This window comes from Bubalus kerabau, chromosome 10 (genome assembly GCF_029407905.1).
Source record: "Bubalus kerabau isolate K-KA32 ecotype Philippines breed swamp buffalo chromosome 10, PCC_UOA_SB_1v2, whole genome shotgun sequence".
In the NCBI taxonomy this organism is placed as follows: Eukaryota; Metazoa; Chordata; class Mammalia; order Artiodactyla; family Bovidae; genus Bubalus; species Bubalus kerabau.
In genome coordinates, this window is record NC_073633.1 from 40,296,600 (window position 1) to 40,322,391 (window position 25,792).

Consider the following 25,792-nt stretch of genomic DNA (forward strand, 5'->3'; position numbering starts at 1 on the left):
AAACACAAGCTGGAATCAAGATTGCCAGGAGAAATATCAATAACCTCAGATATGCAGATGACACCACCCTTATGGCAGAAAGTGAAGAGGAACTAAAAAGCCTCTTGATCAAAGTGAAAGAGGAGAGTGAAAAGTTGGCTTAAAGCTCAACATTCAGAAAACGAAGATCATGGCATCTGGTCCCATCACTTCATGGCAAATAGATGGGGAAACAGTAGAAACAGTGTCAGACTTTATTTTGGCGGGCTCCAAAATCACTGCAGATGGTAACTGCAGCCATGAAATTAAAAGACGCTTACTCCTTGGAAGGAAAGTTATGACCAACCTAGATGGTATATTGAAAAGCAGAGACATTACTTTGTCAACAAAGGTCTGTCTAGTCAAGGCTATGGTTTTTCCAGTAGTCATGTATGGAGGTGAGAGTTGGACTATGAAGAAAGCTGAGCGCCGAAGAATTGATGCTTTTGAACTGTGGTGTTGGAGAAGACTCTTGAGAGTCCCTTGGACTGCAAGGAGATCCAACCAGTCCATTCTGAAGGAGATCAGTCCTGGGCGTTCTCTGGAAGGAATGATGCTAAAGCTGAAATTCCAGTACTTTGGCCACCTCATGTGAAGAGTTGACTCATTGCAAAAGACTCTGATGCTGGGAGGGATTAGGGGCAGGATAAAGGGGGACGACAGAGGATGAGATGGCTAGATGGCATCACCAACTCGATGGACGTGAGTCTGAGTGAACTCCGGGAGTTGGTGATGGACAGGGAGGCCTGGCGTGCTGCGATTCATGGGGTCGCAAAGAGTCGGACACAACTGAGCAACTGAACTGAACTGAACTGATTCTTACAAATGTAGGTTGTGTGTAATTATACCTTTTTCTTTCTTCTGCCCTAGATTTCAAAGACTGATGTACTGTTCTAGAAAAGTTACATGATAACTTTTCTTTGGCTGGTTGAAAAACACTGGTGGTGTTCTCAGTAGAGGGATGATGCAAAACTTTAGAGAAGTTACAGAAAAATGAGGGGGAAAATAAGTGTAAGTGCCAGGATTCTGAGAATAGATCAAGGAAGGTCTCATTCCAAGAATTTCCACTTTCACTATATTTTCATTTCTATGAGTTCTCATTGGTTCCATTTCAAATCTTCCTTTGCCATACATACTCTCAAAAGTCTCTTTGATTTCTTTAAATATATTAAGCAGACTTATTTTACACTCTGAAATAGACTATTCCAAACTGCAGTTTATGTGGAACTGATTCTTCAGTATGTTTTTTCTATTAATTCATGCTTATGGTGGCTTATTTCCTTATGGTTTTTTGAGGGGAGAAGGGGGTCTTTATTGTGAATTCATGGGAATTCGGCAAGAATTTAAATTGTATTCTTCTAGATGAGATTTCCTTTTCCTTCTATCAGGACTCAGGAGTACTGCCAACCTAAGACCACTTTCAATTGAACATTCAACTTGGGCTTTCTCAGGCCCTACAAGTAGTGTGAACTCAAACCCAAAACCTACCTTCATGCAAGCTAGTAGTTGGAAACTCTCATGGAAGACTTTTTTTCCATTCCACCCACAACCAAAGCAGAGATATAGATAGATAGATAGATAGAGAAGGGCAGATACATACATACACACACACATACACATACATACATGAGAAGGCAAGGTCTCTACCACTCCCCCTCCAGAGCAAGTTTTTCCTCCTTCACGAGGTTTTAATCATAAGGTTGCCAGTTCCTCAGCCTCAGGCTCTATGTCCTGAGCCCCCTACACATGGTCTGCTAAAACGCAGGCTTTGGGCCATTGGAGATCATTAGAGACCTCAAGGACAAAAGTGGGCTCCAGTGGCTACTTCCCCCTGCTGATTCATACCGCCCTTTCATCTCTGTCCTCCAAGACAGTTCCTTATGTTTCTGCCAGCTCAGCAATGCTTTTAAATTTACTTTTCAAACAACACATCTTATCCAGCATACTTAGGTTTTCCCTACTGAGCGGATGTTCTCTGAACTCTAGTCTGCCCTATAACTAGAAGTCAAATCCACCTACTTGGAGACCTGGCACAGGGACTGACTGACTGCAAGGCTATTGTTTTCCCCTGTTTCTAAGGTTAAAACTTTATATGATTCCAGTCAGTATTTCTCACTTTGCTTCAGCTTTTTCAGCGTCCTTCCATGGCTGTCTTCCACATGGCCCAACTGGTTCTGCTCTAGCCCCAGCTGCACAGAATGAACATGGTTCTGTCCCCAACCTCACATGGGTGCCTCTGGCCTCACCAGAAGAGGTCAAGAATGGACCTGCAGTCAGTGTTCCTCCGAGAATGGCCTACTAGCAATGCCAGGCCTCAAACTCATTGTTAACGTCCTGCTGGGGAGAAAGAGATATGCCAGAATTTCAATCAGCCATGTCACTAAGCAAGCTTTTCTTGATGAAGTAAAAAAAGTATACAGATTTATGTTTTGGTCACATTTCCTTATCCCACCAGAAGCAAATAGTTCTCTGACCATCTACACTGAGATCACTGCTTTAGATAATCCCTGCTTTGGCCAGAGGGAGTCTGAGATGGTAACCAGAAGCAGAGCTAGGATCTGAAGGTCAAGTGAAAAACTGTACCAGCTGTAGCTAGTTGAAGAAATAATAAAAGGACTAAAGACTATCTGTGAATGCTAATAGGGGCTACCCTGCTGATTCAATGGTAAAGAATCGGCCTGCGAATGCAGGAGACCCAAGAGATGAGGATTTGATCCCTAGGTCAGGAAGATCCCCTGGAGAAGGAAATGGCAACCTACTCCAGTATCCTTCCCTGGAAAATCCCATGGACAGAGGAGCCTGGCAGGCTACAGTCCATGGGGTCACAAAGAGTTGAACACAACTTAGCAGCTAAACAACAACAACAATGAATACTAATAACATTTTCATTAGGAAAGAATCATTCAATCATTCACTTAGAATTTAATATACTAAAAGAATGATACTAAAAATGACCTTAGGTGTTGAAAAATAAACAGTATTCCTACTCCAAGTTAACATTCAAGTAATAGACTTAGTTTTAATGTATAAAATTTTCATAATTTTTATCTATGCATTCTAATTTTATATTGACAAATGCTATACTGGTTAACGAAGATCATGGCATCCGGTCCCATCACTTCATGGGAAACAGATGGGGAAACAGTGGAAACAGTGTCAGACTTTATTTTTCTGGGCTCCAAAATCACTGCAGATGGTGACTGCAGCCATGAAATTAAAAGACGCTTACTCCTTGGAAGGAAAGTTATGACCAACCTAGATAGCATATTCAAAAGCAGAGACATTACTTTGCCAACAAAGGTCCGTCTAGTCAAGGCTATGGTTTTTCCTGTGGTCGTGTATGGATGTGAGAGTTGGGCTGTGAAGAAGGCTGAGAGCTGAAGAATTGATGCTTTTGAACTGTGGTGTTGGAGAAGACTCTTGAGAGTCCCTTGGACTGCAAGGAGATCCAACCAGTCCATTCTGAAGGAGATCAGCCCTGGGATTTCTTTGGAAGGAATGATGCTAAAGCTGAAACTCCAGTACTTTGGCCACCTCTGTGAAGAGTTGACTCATTGCAAAAGACTCTGATGCTGGGAGGGATTGGGGGCAAGAGGAGATGGGGACGACATAGGATGAGATGGCTGGATGGTATCACTGACTCGATGGACGTGAGTCTGAGTGAACTCCGGGAGTTGGTGATGGACAGGGAGGCCTGGCGTGCTGCGATTCATGGGGTCGCAAAGAGTCGGACACGACTAAGTGACTGATCTGATCTGATCTGATACTGGTTAAATGTATTTTGTGAGTATACATTACAATTTTAATAATATTTATTTTACTTTATAGCTCTCTCTTTAGTTGCTAAATCATGTCCAACTCTTGCAATCCCATGGACTGTAGCCTGTCATGCTCCTCTGTGCATGGGATTCTCCAAGCAAGAGTACTGGAGTGGGTTGCCATTGCCTTCTTCATGTACTTTATATAATTATATTTAATTATATCCTTCAATGTGTTATTGTTTGCTTATTCCTTGAAGTATGTCCATGCATTGGTCCCATCCATGACACATGGCCTCAACCAATGAATTCTGAAAATCAATTCAGAAAGCAAAATGTGTTATGCTAAAATCTAACTAGCTTTATTATCTATTCCTAGAGCCTCTCTCAATAGCAAAGCTTTAAGGAAAAACAAAGTTTTTCAGTATTATGAAACAAAGCTGCCATCAAAATTTTCATTTTGAAAATGACTTTCAAGATACAACACATTATCATTCAAAAAAGGCACCATACCACACCCAATAATAATATCAAGTCCGCATTATCATAATACATGTGAACAGTCAAAAACCAGAAGAAAATATCCTTCATACTTATAAAAATACTTTTGTTATATAAATAGAATACAAGATATATTTACAAGTCTTCTTGTTCCAAAATGGATTTAAAACTGAAATTACTAATGTATTTTATAAATGGATTAAAAATGATAACTGAAACAAAGTAAGTCAATGAAAAAACATCTAATTATCCTTAACATTCTATTTCCAAAGCACTACCACTAACTGTTTTCAATTCATCCTACACTATACTCAAATATCACATGTAACCAATATCTTTTCAAAGGTTACTGGCTCATTTATTCACTCCACAATAATTTCTGAATATCAGCCATGTACCTATAATTGGTACATGCTGTTTCTCAACCATTAGATGATACTATTCAGTTGCAAGAAGTTTTGTCAAATTTCTGCATTGTTATATATATATATATATATATGTTCATGCACACACACAAATATATGTGCAAAAATTTTATGTTCTACTTATTTGTTTCAAAATATGTTTCTCTGTCTATGATTATGAGAACAAACTTTTTATGTTCCACTTGTCTCAAAATGTGTTTCTTGGCCTATGATTAAGAGAAGAAAATTTTTAAGATTTAACTATCAATGTGTAAATCTCACTCTCAAAATTTCTCAACTAAATATTTTGCATCATCATTGCACATACCTGCCATCACCTACAGAAGAAAAACAAAGGTTACATACGCTATAAAAAAATACCAATTTTAATGTGTCGATGTTATTTTATCCATCTTCCTAAAAGCCATTAAAATGAAAATATAAAGATTAAATGAACCCTACAGTTCTGAACAATGACACCAAAGAAAAGAATGTAATTACTTTTCCAACTCAGGCCTTAATTAGTTAATGTATAAATACTATACATTAAGCTTACTAGGTAGTCTTCTAGTTTAACCACAAACATGTTAGGTTTGTTTGGAGTTCTGTTGAACTCAGAAAAGATGTATAAACAATGACTGCTTAACAGTTTAAGAATAAAGCCCACATTTGTGAGTAGCCCCAGACCTTAGCTGAAAATTGACTGAACTATACAGGAGTGACCTAGAGAGGTTGGGTTTAATGAAATGTCCACAGGTTTAAGTGTCAAAAGAATTGGGGATTGGCCCAAGTCTATCAATAACTAATTGTGAGTCTTTGAAAAATCCTTTAGCTGTTCAAGGTATTGGTTTCTGATCCATGGAACTGGCCCACGTGACCTCTAAGGCCCCTTCAGCTCTCACATTCTATAATTCCGATTCTATGGCATGTTTATAGCAATTGAAGGTAGACCCTCCATCCATTCACTGAGCAGAAGAAACCCTCCAGTCTTCTGATTGGGGTCTGTGTATTCTTGTACTAGGTTAAGTGGCAAGAGCATATCGAAATAAGAATCAGAACACAAGGATTTATCACCCTTTGTGAACTGCATTCTTATCTTCAATGCTCAGCAACAAGACTTCAAGTACTAAACATTTTGATGCAATCATGACAATGCAGTTCACCAGACAAGGTCAGGCTCAGTGGTTTCCAGGAAACCAAAAAGCAAAAGAATGTAGAAAGAAATAGTAGAGACTTCCAAATGATGAAAAAAATGAATTAAGTTCAAACTGAGATTCGAAAAGAGACACAATAAAGACGTAAAAAGTATGGTCAGTGTATTTAGAATGAATGGAACCATGGAAAGCAGTTCCTGACAATAGTAACAAAACATCTTTGAGAAAATTTTATCATTAAAGGAGTAAATGAGATAGATTATACTGACTACTCTTTCTTAGAAAATGCAAAAACTAAAATTGAATTCTTTTGTGAAAGCTAGAATTATTATGCAACTTCATTAAAGGAATTTTTATCTTATCCTAGAAATTAAAGATGTTCTTTATTTTTTAAAACATCCTCTTGGTTTTATTATCACAATGGAACACTTGATACCTCAGAAAAATAAGACCAAACATGAATTATTTCTTTAAATTACCCAAAAAGTTCATCATTACATTAAAGGATTAAAATGTATATAAATAAAACAAGAAAATTAGAAATTGCCTCAATTATGACTCTTTCTTTAGGAGTAAAGAAATTTTAATACAAAGTGGAAAAATAAAGCTAAGCTATTAACACATGTATTTCCCTTCAGACAACTGTCAGTATATATACATATCTACATTACATAGTTATAGCTGATACTTAGAATCCATCTAGAACTTTTTTTTATTAATTTCATTCTCTCTATTTATTTATTTAATTTTTGACTGTGCTATGCAGCATGTGGGATCTTAGTTTCTTGATTAAGGAACTAAAACTCTGCACATTGGAAGCGCAGTCTTAACCTCTGGACCATCAGGGAAGTCCCTAGAATTTTTATGTTTTATACCACTCATTTCCAATCAAAAGTCCTTTACTGACAAAATCCACATACTTGTTATTTTATTAGTCCCATGATAGTATTAAATGGGTTAAGGTTGTATAAATGCTTTAACATTATATTTGAGAGCATTTAAGTTATTTCTTGTTTGGTTTGGTTTGGGTGTTATTTCTTCAGAAATATTTCTAAAACATTCTTTAGAATTATGTAGGTCAAAAATATAAAAAGTATAATAGTTGTTGCTACAACAATTGAACAATTGCTTTCCAAAAGCAAAAGCAACCAATTTAAAAAACTACTTATGAAGTTCAAGGGCTTCCCAGATGGCACTATTGGTAAAAAAAAAATCTGCCTGCCAATGCAGGAGACATAAGAGACAAGAGATGTGGGTTCAATCCCTGGGCAGGGAAAATCCCCTCGAGTAGGAAATGGCAACCCACTGCAGTACTCTTGCCTGGAAAATTCCACGGACAGAGGAAACTGGTGGGCTACAATCATGGGGTGCCAAAGAATCAGACACAACTGAGTAACTGAGCGATGACGTTCAGCAGTGACGTTCACACCAATGACATTCAAATATTACTGTACCCACCTCCACACCTCTCTATAGTAACATGATCATATCCATTTACCATTGTTTTTTCTGGTCTGATAAATGTAGATAGTGCCTAATGGTTGCTGAAATATGAACTTTAATCACTAGTGAAGCTGAACATTATTACTTGTGATGACCCATTCTATTTTTCTAAATGTATAAATACCACCTATTGAGGGACAGTAAGTAGCAATCTTTCATATGCATCAATGTGTTCCATATTTTTAAACATTTATTCTGTTTACAATTGCAATAAGCATATAAGTTAGAATATAAAAGTATGAGAAATAATATAAAAATCACTCAGAAACCCAACAAACTTTTCCCTTTCAATAGCTTATGCTATAGAAAGTGAATTTCCTTTTTTACCTCCCCATCTATCCCATCCACACTAAAAGAAAAAAAATACTCTTAAGCATTTGATATATATCATCCTAGGATTTTTCCATGGCTTTGTTTGTTTATAAAAATGGAATAATACTCATCATTGTCTTATGCAACAGGCTCTTTTTCCTTCATATGGTATCATAGACATCTTTCCAAGATATATAGATCTACCTCATTCTTTTGATGGCAGTATAGGATTCTTTTACAGTAAAGATAACTTATTGAAACCAGGTTGAAGAAGGCAAAGGGAGGCCAGCTGCTATCCATGGTGTGTGTGTGTGTGTGTGTGTGTATACATATATATATTTGTTCCTTTATTTATTTTTAAAGTTTTTATTGAATGTGTTACAATATTGCTTCTGTTCCATGCTTTGGCTTTTTGGCCTTGAGGCATATGGGAGCTTAGCTCCCCAACCAGGGTCTGAACCTGTACCCCCTGCATTGGAAGGTGAAGTCCCAACCACTAGACTGCCAAGGAAGTCCCATGTTTATTTTTTTTTTAATTTTAGTTGTGGTCTCATCAGATCAGATCAGATCAGTCGTGTCCGACTCTTTGCAACCCCATGAATCGCAGCACGCCAGGACTCCCTGTCCATCACCAACTCCCGGAGTTCACTCAGACTCACATCCATCGAGTCAGTGATGCCATCCAGCCATCTCATCCTCTGTCGTCCCCTTCTCCTCCTGCCCCCAATCCCTCCCAGCATCAGAGTCTTTCCCAATGAGTCAACTCTTCGCATGAGGTGGCCAAAGTACTGGAGTTTCAGCTTTAGCATCATTCCTTCCAAAGAAATCCCAGGGCTGATCTCCTTCAGAATGGACTGGTTGGATCTCCTTGCAGTCCAAGGGACTCTCAAGAGTCTTCTCCAACACCACAGTTCAAAAGCATCAATTCTTCGGTGCTCAGCCTTCTTCACAGTCCAACTCTCACATCCGTACACGACCACAGGAAAAACCATAGCCTTGACTAGACGAACCTTTGTTGGCAAAGTAATGTCTCTGCTTTTGAATATGCTATTTAGGTTGGTCATAACTTTCCTTCCAAGGAGTAAGCGTCTTTTAATTTCATGGCTGCAGTCACCATCTGCAGTGATTTTGGAGCCCAGAAAAATAAAGTCTGACACTGTTTCCACTGTTTTCCCATCTATTTCCCATGAAGTGGTGGGACCGTATGCTATAATCTTCGTTTTCTGAACGTTGAGCTTTAAGCCAACTTTTTCACTCTCCTCTTTCACTTTCATCAAGAGGCTTTTGAGTTCCTCTTCACTTTCTGCCATAAGGGTGGTGTCATCTGCATATCTGAGGTTATTGAGATTTCTCCCGGCAATCTTGATTCCAATTTGTGTTTCTTCCAGTCCAGCATTTCTCATGATGTACTCTGCATATAAGTTAAATAAACAGGGTGACAATATACAGCCTTGACGAACTCCTTTTCCTATTTGGAACCAGTCTGTTGTTCCATGTCCAGTTCCAACTGTTGCTTCCTGACCTGCAAACAAATTTCTCAAGAGGCAGATCAGGTGGTCTGATATTCCCATCTCTTTCAGAATTTTCCACAGTTTATTGTGATCCACACAGTCAAAAGTGGATGAGTAATATTCCAGTGAACCTCATCTCCTTTATCCATTCATCTGTCAAGGGCCATTTAGGTTGTTTCCAAGTGAAATGCATGTATCTTTTCAAATTACAGCTTTCATCTTTTCATCTTTTAAATATATATCCAGATGCTGTGCTCAGTTGGTCTGACTCTTTGCAACTCCATGGATTGTAGCCCACCAGGCTCCTCTGTCCATGGGGATTCTCCAGGCAAGAATACTGGAGTGGGCTTCCATGCCCTCCTCCTCCAGGGGATCTTACCAACCTGGGGGTCAAACCCAGGTCTCCCTCATTGCAGGGGAGTTCTTTACTGTCTGAGCCACCAGGGAAGCCCCATATGCCCAGGAGTGGGACTTAATACTAAACCCTCTGTACAGCTACCCAGCAAGTGTTACTCAAGCCTAATTTGAAAACCTTGCCCCAGATAGACCACTCCCACTGAGATCACTCTGACTTTCTTCCCTAGTATTTACCAGGAATCTGTGGCATTATGGCTTCCCAACCACCGTGTTTTCTTTTTCCTACACTACAAAGAAGAAAACTAATACTTCTAATGTCAGTCCTTCAAATCTCTTTAGGAAGTTATCATGTGTGATTTTTCTACCAAACCATTCCTCCCTTCCTTCCCACAACACACACACATGAATACATACATACATGAATACACACACACATGTATGCATATCTTTCCTTCACCAGGCTAAATAAATACACCCAGCTTCTTCAACAATCCTAATATGACCTGGTTTTAATAGCTTCCTTATCTTTGTCACTCTACTATCCAAGTGTGATCCATTTTGCTTACCTCTTCTTTGATGTGTAAAACAGAAGCAACACTATACTGCTAACCTATACTGCTAAGGCTGCTGCTGCTAAGTTACTTCAGTCATGTCCGACTCTGTGCGACCCCATAGACGGCAGCCCACCAGGCTCCCCCATCCCTGGGATTCTCCAGGCAAGAACACTGGAGTGGGTTGCCATTTCCTTCTCCAATGCTTGAAAATGAAAAATGAAAGTGAAGTCGCTCAGTCGTGTCCGACTCTTAGCGACCCCATGGACTGCAGCCCACCAGGCTCCTCCGTCCATGGGACTTTCCAGGCAGGAGCACTGGAGCGGGGGCCACTGCCTTCTCCTGACTCCTATTAGTAGACCGAGATACCCTTTAAGTCTGAGCCACTGCTGCTGTCCATGGCGGCAAATAGCAAGAGCGGTTCAGCTGGACATGACCGTGAGCGGTGAAGAACCTTGGTCAGTATTGGTGGACAGTCTTGAAGAGCTCTGAGGAGATCAGAATCTAATCAAAGTCACTTACCTGATACTTACTCTCACGGAACAGCTTATGAAACGGAATACGAGAGAAGAAAGTGACAAGATTGTAAGAGGTTAGACAGGAGGTAAGGATGCTGAGAGAAGGATGATACAAGTAGGGACAAAAAAGAAAAGATTTTCAAAAACTCAAAAGGAACAGTGGTAAGACAGAGCCACAAATAGAAGTACTGGTTAACACTTAAAGAGGCCTGACGTTCACTCAAGATAGTAGGATTTAGTAGGGAACAGAAAGTAAATACTGCTGACGATTATGATTGACCAGCCCTGGGAGACGATGTAGGTAGACTCATAAGTTCAGCCTTGCCATGATTCATTTTAGGTTAAAAACCAAAATTAAACATGCAGCCAAAATTCAGAAACATCCAATGGGTAGCTGGAAAAATCACAGTATTACACAGCATTTCTAACAGTCTTAAAATTAAGTTGATTTAAGAGTTTTCTCTCATCAGCAAAAATGCATCTTTAAGTGGCAAGCAATTAAAACATGAAATAGGCTCAAGATGGATTTAGGACGTATTAATATTAATGAGTATTAATATTAACTAAGATCATGCATCCAGTCCCATCACTTCACGGCAAATAGATGGGGAAACAAAGGAAACACTGACAGACTTTATTTTGGGGGGCTCCAAAATTACTGCAGATGGTGACTGCAGCCACGAAATTAAAAGACGCTTGCTCCTTGGTAGGAAAGTTATGACAAACCTAGACAGCATATTCAAAAGCAGAGACATTACTTTGCCAACAAAGGTCCGTCTAGTCAAAAGTATGGTTTTTCCAGTAGTCATGTATGGATATGAGAGTTGGACTATAAAGAAAGTTGAGCACCGAAGAATTGATGGTTTTGAACTGTCATGTTGGAAAAGACTCTTGAGAGTCCCTTGGACTGCAAGGAGATCCAACCAGTCCATCCTAAAGGAGATCAGTCCTGAATATTCATTGGAAGGACTGATCCTGGAGCTGAAACTCCAATACTTTGGCCACCTGATGTGAAGAACTGACTCATTGGAAAAGACCCTGACGCTGGGAAAGACTGAAGGCAGGAGAAGGGGACGACAGAGGATGAGATGGTTGGATAGCATCACCAACTCAATAGACATGAGTTTGAGTAAACTCTGGGAGCTGGTGATGGACAGCGAAGCCTGGTGTGCTGTAGTCCATGGGGTCACAAAGAGTCAGACATGACTGAGCGATTGAACTGAACTGAATATTAATGATTAATAATATATTTTTATGAACCAAAAGTGAGAGTATTTGAGCTTTAAGCTCAATATGTAAAGATGATCTTATACAGATTAACTACCAAATTTTTCCACACAAAAAAAGAATAATTATGTCTCTTAAGACACAGAATATAGGCATATGGATCATTATTCTTACTTCAGATAATATTTCACAGGTTTATATTTTGTCATATTAATTAATTATAATACTACTTTATGTTCTATGAATTACACTTTTAGCTTTTATTTTTACTGACAAATCCCCATGTTTTCCTGACCAATGTAACACATAAAAACAGTCATAAATTAGTCAAAGGAAATTGGGACCTTTTAATACAATCAAATGGTTACTTTAAATAAAAAAAGACTTACCACATTTTCCTTCATCTTTCTTAGCTTTTCATCTATCTCTCTCAACCGATTCTGCTGATCCCGTTGTTCTTTGGTGTTTTGAAGAACCTTTTCTCCTGGAGTTACTTCTGTATTTCTATCACCACCATTAAGGTCAGGTTTCTAATTTAAAAAAAAAAAAATTCATACACAGGCTGAAACCGTAACATTACGCATTTTTCCAGAGTAACTGAGCCCTGAAGTTTGGCTTTGCTTCTCATACAATATTCCTTCTCTTCAAAATAATACTTAGAAATAATTCTCTAATGTCTTCCTATTTGGGGGGGAAGGTCCAATTGTACATAAAACAAGAGGTGGTTGTGCAACAGTGAGAAGAGAATTGGGCTTCTCAAAGTCAGGAGTTTTGAACTCTGGCTTTTCCTGGTTCCTGACTGAGATGGCCTTAGGGGAATCAAAGAACCTCTCTGAGCTTTAATTTCATCATCTGCAAAATGATAATAACTTTAAGATCCAGCCCCAAAGTCATCACAGTACATCACATGCATGCAGAAATCTTAATAACTAACAAATACAGGCTGAAGATGTCCTTTGAAAAGAATAAACATTATGTAATGGAAGTATCTCATTAGGCTTCAGTACCATCAGCAATATTTGAATTGACAGAACCATATTCTCCCAAAGTTAGTATTATTTCTAGATAATTAAAATGGATACTTCTTGACAGAAAGCTGGTCTTGTACCTATAACTAAACTTCCTACATTTCTGCCACAGATTTCCTACTCTGTATTGTCATGAGGTAACAAGCAAAAATGACATTTTTTAAGTTGCCTTAGGCAGAATCTACCCACATTCTCATTCCTTAAATAGAGTTGGTCACCATTTCACTTTCAATGCCTTTTTCAATGCCTTTTTCTTCAAGGCCTTTCTCTCTTGCTCACTGCCTCCTCATCATTCACTTGAACTAGTAGTTTTCAGACTCCAGTGTGCTTCGGTGTCACCTCCAGAGCCCGTGAAAACATTCAAAGGCTCAGGCTCCACCCTGCAGACTCTGACTCAATAGATAAGAACTAGGGACACCTGAAGAAACAACTGCTCAAAAATTTGAGAACTACTGACTTAAAGGACAAAGTCCTCACTCCTTCATGGCTCTTTAGGCTCATCTCTTGTTGCTTGGGTCTCAGACTCAAAACTCCAGGGATATTGCCCACTGCTAGTTCTCCACTCTCCATGCCTCTTCCTTCCAACTCCTCATAGAGACTCCTACTTTTCTGAGCTCAGCACAAACATATTTCCCTAAAAAATATCTCCTGACACACCCAGTAAAGGCAATTTCTTTCCCACTCATGCCACATGTTCCCTCACTGCACTCACTACACTGTCCCTGCCCAGACAGGGATCGTGACTGGTCCCACCCTGGGTCCCTGAACCCAACACAAACCTGAAGCTGATCAGCACTGCCAATAGACTGTAATTTCGGTTCTCAGAACTCTGATCACACCAATGTTTTAATGAAATTCATATTGCATAAAGCTCTAACGAAGAGACTATTAAAGAATATCTCAATTTCAAGAAGTGACCCTTTTACATCTTATTTCCCCCAAAGGGGACTCGCTTCTGGTAGCTCTAGAAGCATCCATTGAGTAAATTACAAGTGACAAGATCTTTAAGAAGGAAACCTAATGTTAAGGAGGAGTTTGTAATAGCTGGTACCAAGGTCTCCCTGCAGCTCTACGCATCCAGCATTTTATGGCCCACTTTTAAGTTAAGATACACAATGTCTCCATCTGTTTGAGCTGCTATTATAGAATACCACAGACAGGGTGGCTTATAAACAACAGACATATATTTCTGACAGTTCTGGAGGTGTGGAAGTCTAAGATCAAGGTGCTGGCAAATTTCATATCTAGAGAAGGCCTGCTTCCTACTTCCTAAATGGTCATCTTCTGGCTATGTCCTCACATAATAAAAGGGACACAGAAGCTCTTTGGGTCTCTTTTACAAGGACACTAACCCTATTCATGGGGGCTCCATCCCATGACCAAATTACTCCCAAAGGCCTCCCCTCAAAATACAATCAGGGGATTATATTTAAACATATGGATTTGGTGTGCACATAGTCAGTCTATAATGACCTGAAAAACACACAAACTGGGTTGCATTTTTAAATAGAAAAAATATCTTTTAAAGGACATTATTTTTAAAAATCTACAACTGTGATTTTCTAAAAATCATTGGATAGGCTAAAAAAGAAAAACAGAAAAAAAATTGTAAAGCAGACTTCATCAATATTTTTAAACTTTACTTATCCAAAGCCACCACTAAGAAAATAGACAAGCCACAGGCTGAGAGAAAAACATGACACATAAATATGACACAGGATTTGCATCCAGTATATACAAGGAATTCACACAATTCAACAAAAAAAAGAATAATTACTTATTAGAATCTAGTTTTAAAATGACTTGAACAGACACTTCATAAAAAAAGATAAATGACAAATAAGCCCATGAAAAAGTCCTCAACATCATTAAGTCATCAGAGAAATGCAAATTAAAGTCCCAATGAGGTCATTACATAGCCACTAAAACAGGACAAAGGAAAAAGTTTGTTAAAATTAAACATTGGAGAGGTATGGAGCAAGCGAACTCGCACACGTTGTTGGTATCAGTATATAATGACACAAACATTTTAAGAACTGCTTGACAGTTTCTTAAAAAATTAAATGCTTGTCTAATCCTATGACTCAACAATTCCACTCCTGTGTCTCCATCTAAGAGAAATGAAAATGATGACTCAAACTTTGAACATGAATATTCAGAGCAGCTTCATGAACTTAGCCAAATGCCTACTAATAAGACCAGAATGATAAACTATAATGAATATTTGATGCAAGCTGGGACACTCACTCTTTCTCCCTGACCTCTGTCTTGTGGTTAGGTTTAGCCAATGTTGAGAAGGAGTGTTAGAAGGTTGGAGGGCAGCAAGAAAAAGAGTTTGGGGTATTCTCCCCTTCCACTCCCTGCTTTGCCATTATGATTTGGGCAGCAATATATCCCTGACATGCCCATTAAGGGGATTTTCTTAGATTCAACTGAATGTTCATGTTCAAAAGCAAACAGAAGCCACACTTGGAGCCAGTCAATGCAGAAAGATGAGTGCATGAGTGCTCAGCTGCTTAGTCATGTCCAACTGTTTTCAACCCTGTGGACTATAGCCCACCAGGCTGCTCGGTCCATGAGATTCTCCAGGCAAGAATACTGGAGTAGGTTGCCATTTGTTCCCCCAGGGCATCTTTCCAACCCAGGAATTGAATCCACATCTCCAGCGTCTCCTGCATTGGCAGCCAGATTCTTTACACTGAGCCACCTGGGAAGCCCCAACTCATAAGGCTATAGGACAGGAAACACAGTGTCAGGTATCCCTGGCCAATGGGAGTTTTTGCTGCAGTCCACATCATAACAACATAGGTAGAGGGGCAAGGAAGACACCCTGGCTTAAATATTTCATATCCAATAGAAGCCTCATCTGTTGAAATGACTCCCCAGGTACATTACCTGGGTCTCGGCAAGGGACATTCCCAGCCACAAGAATCACTGCATTTATGGCTTCCCCTTCAGGTCTCTATAATTCTTCCAATCCAGAGGTCATTTTTAGCACAAGCAAAGTTGCCTCCTATCATTGTTGACATTCCAACTTTCATCAGATTGCCACAGAAACAGCTCAAATTGTCTTGCTGAAGAGGGAGGAGTTGGTTAATCCTCTGCTCATACCCAATATGATTACAATTTTGGATGGCAGATTCTTCTACCACAACTCTAGCCTCCCCAAGTTCCAGTACAATTTTTCTTTTCCCTAACCCCTGGTGCTAGTCCCTGAGTATCCCAGCATCCCTTATTGGCTCCTTTCTTTAAATCTATAAATAGTTCCTTCATTTCATTATCTTCAAAATCCAACCTGGGTCAATTTATGTTCCTTGCCCAGAACTCTAACTGTGTATGCACGTGTGTATGTGCACAGACTTGTCGAGAAATAGACTGGAAGGAAATTTAGCTTGATGGTAAATGGTAAGGTAAGGTAAAAATCTTGATTTTACCTTGTTTTTCTTAGATGCTTCTGTATTTCCTGAATTTTCTACAGTAAACCTATAGTGATTTCATATGCATAAAAATTATTTTTTATTTTTAAGAAAACAAAACATTACCAAGCCTATCTTCATTCTGCCTTGACAACGTGACTCTCTGTATCAAAAGATACTGGTCTCAAGGTTAGATTTTGGCCGAGTTCTGCAAGTCACTTTTTCTTTCCTGGTCTCAACTTCTTCTGAGAAAGTTTCTTCCAGTTCTGAAAGCTGAGTCTGCAATTCACCACAATTAAAGCCAAGGATATATAATATCTTCCCTCAGTCTTTGTCTCTGATAGCATAACCATATAGTACAAATATTTGAAAGACAGCATGTGATGAAAGCAGAGGCCAAGAAAAGGTAATCATCTGTTCTGGCAAAGACTGCATACTGGTATATTCAAGAAGCTCTGTGGTGCCAGGAGAGGTTCTGTTGTCACATCCAAGTGCCAATCAGTACCGTCTGTTTTCCTGATCATCAGAAAGATCTTGATTTCCTCTGGGTGAAAGTTTTTAGCAGATTTTCTGACCATGCATATTGTTTCTCTATTTCTTGAGTCATACAGAAATGCCTTTATTCAGTTCAAGTAAAATTCAATTCCATAAAAGCTCTGTATAATATGCACAGAACATCTAAGGAGCCACAAGAATAGAACAGATCATGAGGTCAAGATATTTGCCGATTTGACTAATTGATTGCCTAGGGATTGTAAGTTCATGCTTAGAAAAATATCTGTGATGTTGACTGAGCCAACAGGGGTCTTTGAAGCTAAGTAAACCCATTTCTAAAAGCCAAATACAGAGGAAATTACTCACACCTTCATAAGTTATCTGATATGAAAATAAGGCATTGATTGAGTTAAGGGCCAGAAAAATACAAACCTGCCTAAACAAAGCCATCTTGCCCTGTGTTTTCAAGCAAATGGTATGCTTTTCCACAGGCTACTGCTATTTCCTGTCATCAGATGGATCTTTTGCCTGGCAGTACTAAAACTAAAGAAAAAAATCTTTTAGCCAGATTGTTTTTATCATTTTGAAATACTTCCATGAAATGAAAGAAATCTTGAGGCTTAGCATAGAAAAACCAAGAAATATAAATATAAACTTCAAAGTAATCTGTAAAACACAGGTAGCAAGAATTCCACAGATTTAATTGGGAATGTTTGCCACGTGGTGCAGTGGTAAAGAATCAGCCTGCCAATACAGGAGACACAAGAGACGCGGGTTCGATCCCTGGGTCGGGAAGATCCCCTGGAGGAGGGACCAAAAGGAGCCTGGCAGACTATGGTCCGTGGGGGTCACAAAGAGTCTGAATGACCAAGCTTGCACATGCACGTGTTTGCCGGGTTAGAGGCAAGGATGTCTGAACTAACTTCCTGTTTATTCCTCAATCCAGAAACCCATGCTCTCATGGCATACTTCTATATTACTTTTTAATGAACAGATGGTTAATAAGATTTCTGTGCTTGTGACTAACATACATAAAAAAACTCCTCAGTTCCTGACCTTGATCAGCATGTTAAGTAATTTGAGGTCAAGTGAACAGCATGGCCATTATTGGAACTCTGCAAATTCCTGGACTCAATAATAAAACATCTTTTAAGATTACACATCAAACCATGTTTTATATTTCCTCAAGGTTAGCTAACATTGAAACAGAAAGAGATCAAAAAACAGTTAAATGCTGGTCAAAATTTTCTTGGCAATAGAAGAGGTAAATACAGCTACAATTTTCCTCAATCAAATGTTTGTTAGTATTTGTTGGTCTTATCAAAATCATATACAACTGAATCAACAGTTTAAAAACAAGAAAATAAATCGAGTTGAGGAAAACCTTTATAGTCAATTAAACTAGCTGAGTTAAGAACAAAGAAATTCCTCATATGTCAATGAGAGCCATTTCTGAACATTCTCTCCCAACCAGGAAAACAAAATCTAATGATGAACTGGAATGCTAGATTTAATAAGACTGATTGCATGGGAGATGAATAAATTACACTTCTTTACAAGAGCCAAACTGAATAGAATTTATTATTGAATCCAGTTGCTAAGGACTTAAACTGAGTGCTTACATAACGCCTATATCTTGGATATTTCTGGAGAAAGCTGGAATGTAACACAGCTGCAAATAAGAAATACAGTAACTAAATTATAGAACATCACTCAATTTTATGGTGGGATTTACAGTACGTGGAAAGAAATAACTGATTTGTTGGAGGTTAGGGGATGGATACAAAAAGGTATGCACAGTTAAACCGCAGATCCTAAGGAAAAAAATTGCTTCAATTAGTTCTCTTTTGCTATGATGAATGAAAATAAAAAGCAGATGTAAAACTGCAACCACATGATATTACTCACATTACAGCAACAGCAGCCATTCTTTCTTCTGAAAGTGACCACAAGCTTTGTTTTACACTAAAGAAATCAGACATGTGAAAGCCAAATGCTGCTTTTAAAACATCTCCATGAAGCTAACAGCAAGGGCACCTACATGAGAACATTGTAATCAGCAAACTCATAAGGAAGAGATTCCTCATCTGCCCCTTTCACAACAACCAATACTTCCTTCATCTCAGAGTCACCTCTCTGCTGCTGCTAAGTCACTTCAGTCGTGTCCAACTCTGTGTGACCCCATAGACAGCAGCCCATCAGGCTCCTCCGTCCCTGGGACTCTCCAGGCAAGAACACTGGAGTGGGTTGCCATTTCCTTCTCCAATGCAGGAAAGTGAAAAGTGAAAGTGAAGTCGCTCAGTCGTGTCCGACTCTTCGCAACCCCATGGACTGCAGTCCACCAGGCTCCTCCGTCCATGAGATTTTCCAGGCAAGAGTACTGGAGTGGGGTGCCATTGCCTTCTCCAACTCTCTGGAGCCCCTCAAATTATTGAGTCATCCTGGGCTTATGTGCCTACCAGTTTAGCATCTTACTGTTGCCACAGTCAGGTAAGTCAGAAACCCTGCGTGTTTCAACTTGTTTGGGAACTTATTTTCTTGATCAAAATTTTAAAACTTTCAAATGAATTTTTAAAATATCATTCCTTATTAAAATACCACTCCTTCATCAAACTTTCCTTTCCCTGTGTTCCCCCAGCATATGTTTTCCATACTTCTCATAAGATAAGTTCCCATACTGTGGTACTTCTTTCACTGAACAGTCGGCCCACTGCGCAAATTGGTCTATGTTTATATGTCCTATCCTCTAGTATCCTACGAGCTGCTTTAAGGTCAGAAGTAAAGCCACATACTAATCTGGATACTCAACTTCCACCACCACGTCATCTCTCATAAAATAACAGGCATTCAAAGACGTTTTGATGGCCTGGGCAGGGGGTGGGCAAGTTACTTAAATGCAAGAAGTAGGCCCATGTTTTGTAGGCAACACAATATGGCGTGATGGATGGTGTAGCAAATTGGAGAACTTGTGCTTCATGGAAAGCAGCAGTTGCTACTCAGCTCAGTCCTATACTTTGTCAATCAGGGCTTCAAGCCTAATGTTGCCAGATTTTCTAATTTTTCAAAAGAAACTATAGAAATCTGGACTTTTTATATGAGTTCACCCATTTTCACCAGTTTTCAACCTCATGCTATGTGATGGTGGCCTTCTCCAGGGACTCTGACCTCCTCTACCTCACTCACTGGTTTCTCTTCCTCCTCCTATCCGTCACTTGAAATGAACTTTCTTGATATTCCTTATGGATGAGCTTTCCCTCTCTCCTCTGAACCAGCAAAGCACTTTGCTCATAGCCTTCTATTGTTCTTACCTATGATGTCTTGTACCACAGTTATCTATATATATTCTGTGCCTCTCACAAGGCAATAAGTTCCTTAAGTTACTTATTATATTAATAATAACATCTTTGGCTGAGTTTGGGGTCAGACACTTTGCTAAGTACTTTACACATATTTACTTGTAACTCACCTACACTTTAAAAGAACCCTCAGGAATAATATTATCATTACTATTTTACAGATGAAGAAACAGGTTTAAAGTGCTTCTAATTAACACCCAAGTCCTCAGAGGCAGTAAGTGGAAGAGCCAGAACCTGAAACAAGGCTTTCTCACTCCACAGTTCTATATGTGCCTGACTCATCTTTAAATGCTCTACAATTCCTTGCATGCAGTGAGCACTTGATTAACATTTGTTTAATTGATTGTTGAAAATAGAAATTTATATTCCACTTAAAAGACATTTTTTTCTTAAGGAACATGGAGAAAAATTACTGATGAGTTAATGGTTTGCAGAAAGCTTAAAAACACCATGACTATGCATTATGAATATTTGTGGTTCCGCAATAGATTGGAGGCCATTCATCAACTGAACAGATATGCAGGGTTTATCCTGAGATACTTTTCAGTGTATTATTCAAAAAGAATTCCAATCCAAAAATAATATCCATAAAGTAATCTGCCATGCTAGCATTTCTAGCCTGGAAATTCAATGTGCAATACTGGTTTTAGTTAGAAATGAGGAAATGCCAACAGGAGATTTAATAAAAGCTCAAAAGATTTTTTTTTTTTGCATACAAGGAGCATTAATTACCTCCTTTCAATAACTAGGATGTCACATTTCTGTTTCTGCATCCAGTAGGAGTCCCAAAATGCAGTTTTACCTTTTCTCTAAATATAATTTGTTTCACATAAAAATATATAATATCAGTATGTTACAACTAAGTAATGTACTAGTTTTCCCTTTTATTATTTTTTAAATATTTTGTTTAAATCATAAATGCTAACTTTGAAATGTGATTTAGATGACAATGACAGCATCTGATCACTGTCATCTAACAAATTTCTAAATTCTAAGTTTCTCTTTCAAGAATAACATTTGATGTTTGTGAAAAAGACATTTTCTGTATTTTGGACCATTATCCAGCTCTGAGATCTCAGCAGCCTTTGAAATCTAACAACAATAACAACAACAAAAATCAGCTATAACAGAGAAAGAACAAAGAATATCCCTGAACAATTTTATTCCCCTGTCCTGGCTTCCTCCTTTTGGGAATGGGTACCCAGTAAACATAAATAACCTAGCAGCAAAAGTGCCGATGTATCAAAGTCCTGGGGTATACTGGGGTGAGGACAGAGATCCTATAGTTCTCGCTTAGAACTCTGCCCCCAATCCAGAAAACAGTGGTTCCCACTACCGCCACTGAGCTGTGTAAAGGGCTCAGAGGCAGCTGTGCCTGGTCCTTAGGAATGTAATCTAAGGAAGCTGTGATGACTCCATAAAGGTTCCCTCACAACCAAACTTTCTTGGGAACATATTAACACTGCTCCTTTCCCTTAAGGTAGTTAAGGGAAAACTGACCCAAATCCAGATCCCTAATCTTCAACTGACAGCTTGAAGAAAAGATTCACTATACAGAAGAATTATTACCTATAGACTACTGATATTATTTAAATTTTTTTAAAACAAGTAAAATCACATGCATCTAATATTGTACAGAAAATGACTTGGCGTTATGTTTACAAAATTGATGGAGGATTAGTAGACTAACAAATGACCAGCCATTTTCTCTTCAGGCAAAATTACCACCCAACTGCAAACTAGATCCCACAAAATACTGACACCTAGGGCAGGAAAAGAATTTAGTTTTCCAAAGATGCTGTCATCCTTCTGCTTTTCTTCACCTTCCACGAGCTACATCAAAGAATATCTGGGGGAACTATCAAGTGAAGAACCCTCACAGGATAGAGGTCATCAGCATGGCGAGCTTCGTTGTTTAGTCACTCAACTGAGTCTGAGTCTTTGAGACCCCATGGACTGTAGCCCACCAGGCTCTTCTGTCCATGGGATTATCCAGGCAAGAATACTGGAGTGGGTTGCCATTTCCTTCTCCAGGGGATCTTCCTGACCCAAGGATTGAACCCACATCTCCTACAAGTCTCCTGTACTGCAGGCAGATTCTTTACCACTGAGCCACAGGGAAACCCATATGGTGAGCTTCATTGCTTGTTAAATTAAAGGAGCTAGAAGAATGTGGCAGAGTAAGGGACAGGTGACTATCATTGCTAACTCCTAGAACCAAGGACGGAGAAGGCAATGGCACCCCACTCCAGTACTCTTGCCTGGAAAATCCCATGGATGGAGGAGCCTGGAAGGCTGCAGTCCATGGGGTCGCTGAGGGTCGGACATGACTGAGCGACTTCACTTTCACTTTTCACTTTCATGCATTGGAGAAGGAAATGGCAACCCACTCCAGTATTCTTGCCTGGAGAGTCCCAGGGACGGGGGAGCCTGGTGGGCTGCCGTCTATGGGGTCGCACAGGGTCGGACACGACTGAAGCAACTTAGCAGCAGCAGCAGCAGAACCAAGGAACAGGCAGAAATAAAGCTCTCAAAGGAATGAGTGCTGTGTTGATTCTCTTCCCTCTCCTCTCCTCTGTTCATGATCAAGAATTAGCTTAAGTCATAAAGATATTAAAATAAATATTTCCTCAGTAACTCCATCCTAGCAAATTATCAACTGAAAGAACAATGAACAGAAAGCCAGCAAGGGAAAATACATACTGCTGTGGAAATCACTATCACTACAATTATAGTCGAGGGAAAAGCAATTGGGAAGAAATCTCTTTAGTTAACAAGAAGATTGTCAAATGATGTGAACTAGCATAGGTACATATAAACCTGAAATCTATAGGTTCTTGAATCAAATATACCTTATCATTCTGATGTTCTGGTCTTGGGGAAGAGCTGAAAATTGTTGGGTAGGTGGCAGAAAGTTCTTGGAGTTTTGTATCAATTTCAGCAAGCTGCTGATGCTGGGTGACTGCAAGCGTGTATCCTTCTCCTGGGACCAGCCAGCCACACTGACCTCCCTAAAAGGAAACAAGGGTCACCAGGTCATTCTCACACTACATTTTTCCCAAAATATACCTATGATGTGGGTCATATGGATCCCCACATCAATGCTCCTCACAAAAACAAATAAAATTTTTTAATTAAAAAAATAGAATTAACTTGGGATAGTACAAGAAAAGAATTAAATAGTTTAAGGTTTCATCATCCACCAACTCCGGGTAAAGTATATTCTTATATTTTGCAGGGTTTTCCCACTATGGAATAAATCTCTTAGCCTCAAAGTCTGAGTCTCATAACATCCATATTTCTCCACTCTGGAAAAGTGGTTTGTTGAATAGGAAGAAATCATGTTTACACTATAGTGGACATGTTATTTTCAAAATTTGTCCCTGAAAAGTAATTGAGTCTATAAACTCGGTCATTTGAGTTTCAAGATCACAACTGGCCATTCAACCAACATTAGTTTCTCTTTTTTATTTTTAGTTTTGTAAATTAATTTTTATCAGAGTATAGTTGCTTTACAACGTTGTATTGGTTTCTACTGTACAGCAAAATGAATATATGTATGCTGCTGCTGCTAAGTCGCTTCAGTCGTGTCTGACTTTGTGCGACCCCATAGATGGCAGCCCACCAGGCTCCCCCGTCCCTGGGATTCTCCAGGCAAGAACACTGGAGTGGGTTGCCATTTCCTTCTCCAATGCATGAAAGGGAAAAGTGAAACTGAAGTCGCTCAGTCGTGTCCGACTCTAGCGACCCCATGGACTGCAGCCTACCTGGCTCTTCTGTCCATGGAATTTTCCCGGCAAAAGTACTGGAGTAGGGTGCCATTGCCTTCTCTGGAATATATGTATATGTATACCTATATCCCCTCTTTTGGATTTCCTTCCCATTCAGGTCACAACCGAGCATTAAGGAGAGTTCTTTGCTCTATATGGTATGTTCTCATTAGTTATCTATTTTATACATAGTATCAACAATGTATGTGTGTCAATCTCAATTTTAGTTTCTTCACAGGTTAAAAGCCATTCATAATATTTCATTCAAAAATCCCCTACTGGACATATGTATACCTGTGGCTGATTCATGTTGATGTTTGGCAGAAAATAACAAAATTCTGTAAAGCAATTACCCTTCAATTAAAAAATAGATTAAAAAGTTTTTTTAATCCCCTACTGTGGGGAGGCCTTATACTGGGCACTAGTGATTCAATATGAATCTCACACATTCCTGCCTTTAGGAGTTCTCAGTCCCTTGACAGCAAAGATTTTAACAAGGTGTGAAAAGTATTGGTAAATCCAGGGCTCCATGGGGATCAGGGAGGGTCAACTAGCCTCTCTGAACAGGAAAGAGCAAGGAGAAAAAGTGTTTGGAAAGGCTTCCTAAAGGAAATAATCAATGTTAGTAACATATTAGAGAAACAACACAATAGCTGTGCACTTTAAAACTGGAGCTGGTGAGGGTGAGATGGGAGGCAGAAAATCCAGTTAAGAAGCAAAAGCCACAATCTAAAGAAAAGTGATGAATGTCTGAACTTGGAATGTTTCCTAGGAATGCAGAACACAGAACCAATTCCAGAGATACTTAGGAAGCAGAATGTACAGAATCTGGAGATAATTAGATGGAAGAATGAGGGAGGAGTATGAATCAAGCATAAAAACCAAATTTCTGATTTTTATCAACTAGAGGGATAGTGGTCATATGGATCAAAATAAGAAAAACCCAGACACACAGTAGGTTTGAGGAGGCAAATGATAATGAATTCTGTTTGGGGCCTTTCAATATTCACAGATATCCCTAGGATATCCACAGATTATGTCAGGTAGTTAAATATGTTTGTCTGAAGTTCAAGATAGAGACTTGGAAATAAGTATTTTGGACTCACCCATAATTCTATAGTGGTTCAAACCCTCAGAGCATGGGAATGGGTGAGGTCACAAAGAGAAGCATGAAGACAGAAGACCCATGAAGAACACTAACAATAAAGGGGCAGATGGAGGGCAAGGAAGCATTAGAATTTCATGTCCTTTGGTTTCATGACTCTAAAACCAGGGATCAATCCCTAAGTGGTAACCAGAAAAAGTACATGCAAAAACGTATGCAGAAAGACTTAACATGTGTCTCTCCCTGGCCCCAGCATCCTATCTCCCTTCCTGCTTCAGTGACATTAATACTGCATAAGCCTCTCTAGGGAACAGGTCCCCACCAGACACTCCTTCTCCCTACCCACTGGCATCAAGAAGACAAGCAAATGAACTAGATTCAGTCAATTGGAAGTAAACACCCTGCCTGGACTTTGACCCTTGAAGGAGAGAGAGATTCAAAGACGCCAGGAAGGTGGGACGAGATGAACGGTGGCAGCAACAGCAGCGAGGAGCCGGTGTTGGAGCAGGGAGGGCGGCGGCCGCGCTCGCTAGCATGGGTGTCTGGCGTCTGGCGGCTGCAGCGCAACCCTGAACCAGCCTGCTTCTGAGGAGTTTCTAGGGCCATTTTCTGGATATTTTTTTCTGGCCATTTTCTTGATTTCTGCCTGGTTTACAAACTTGGTCCTTCAAACTTTCCACTGTGCCTTTGAACTACCCAAGTCTCCCCCAAAATTCATTTTCTCCCTTTTTTAACCAAAATTTGCCTCCATTTCGTGCAACCCAGAACACTGAATTTTTTTGCCTTGTTACTTATAATAAAGGATAAT

The 25,792-nt window shown here is 39.4% G+C and overlaps 1 protein-coding gene across 2 annotated transcripts in view; it reads right to left on the minus strand.

The window, feature by feature from the left end:
- The window catches only part of FSIP1 (fibrous sheath interacting protein 1), a 240,833-nt gene that overhangs the window by 152,147 nt on the left and 62,894 nt on the right, over positions 1 to 25,792 (minus strand). For both annotated transcript variants that reach the window (XM_055537343.1, XM_055537342.1), the window contains exons 9-10: positions 22,962 to 23,120; positions 12,204 to 12,344 (exon numbers count right to left, since the gene is read on the minus strand). In XM_055537343.1, the coding sequence (XP_055393318.1) occupies positions 12,204 to 12,344; positions 22,962 to 23,120 (300 nt within the window). The remainder of the gene's footprint in view (positions 1 to 12,203; positions 12,345 to 22,961; positions 23,121 to 25,792) is intronic.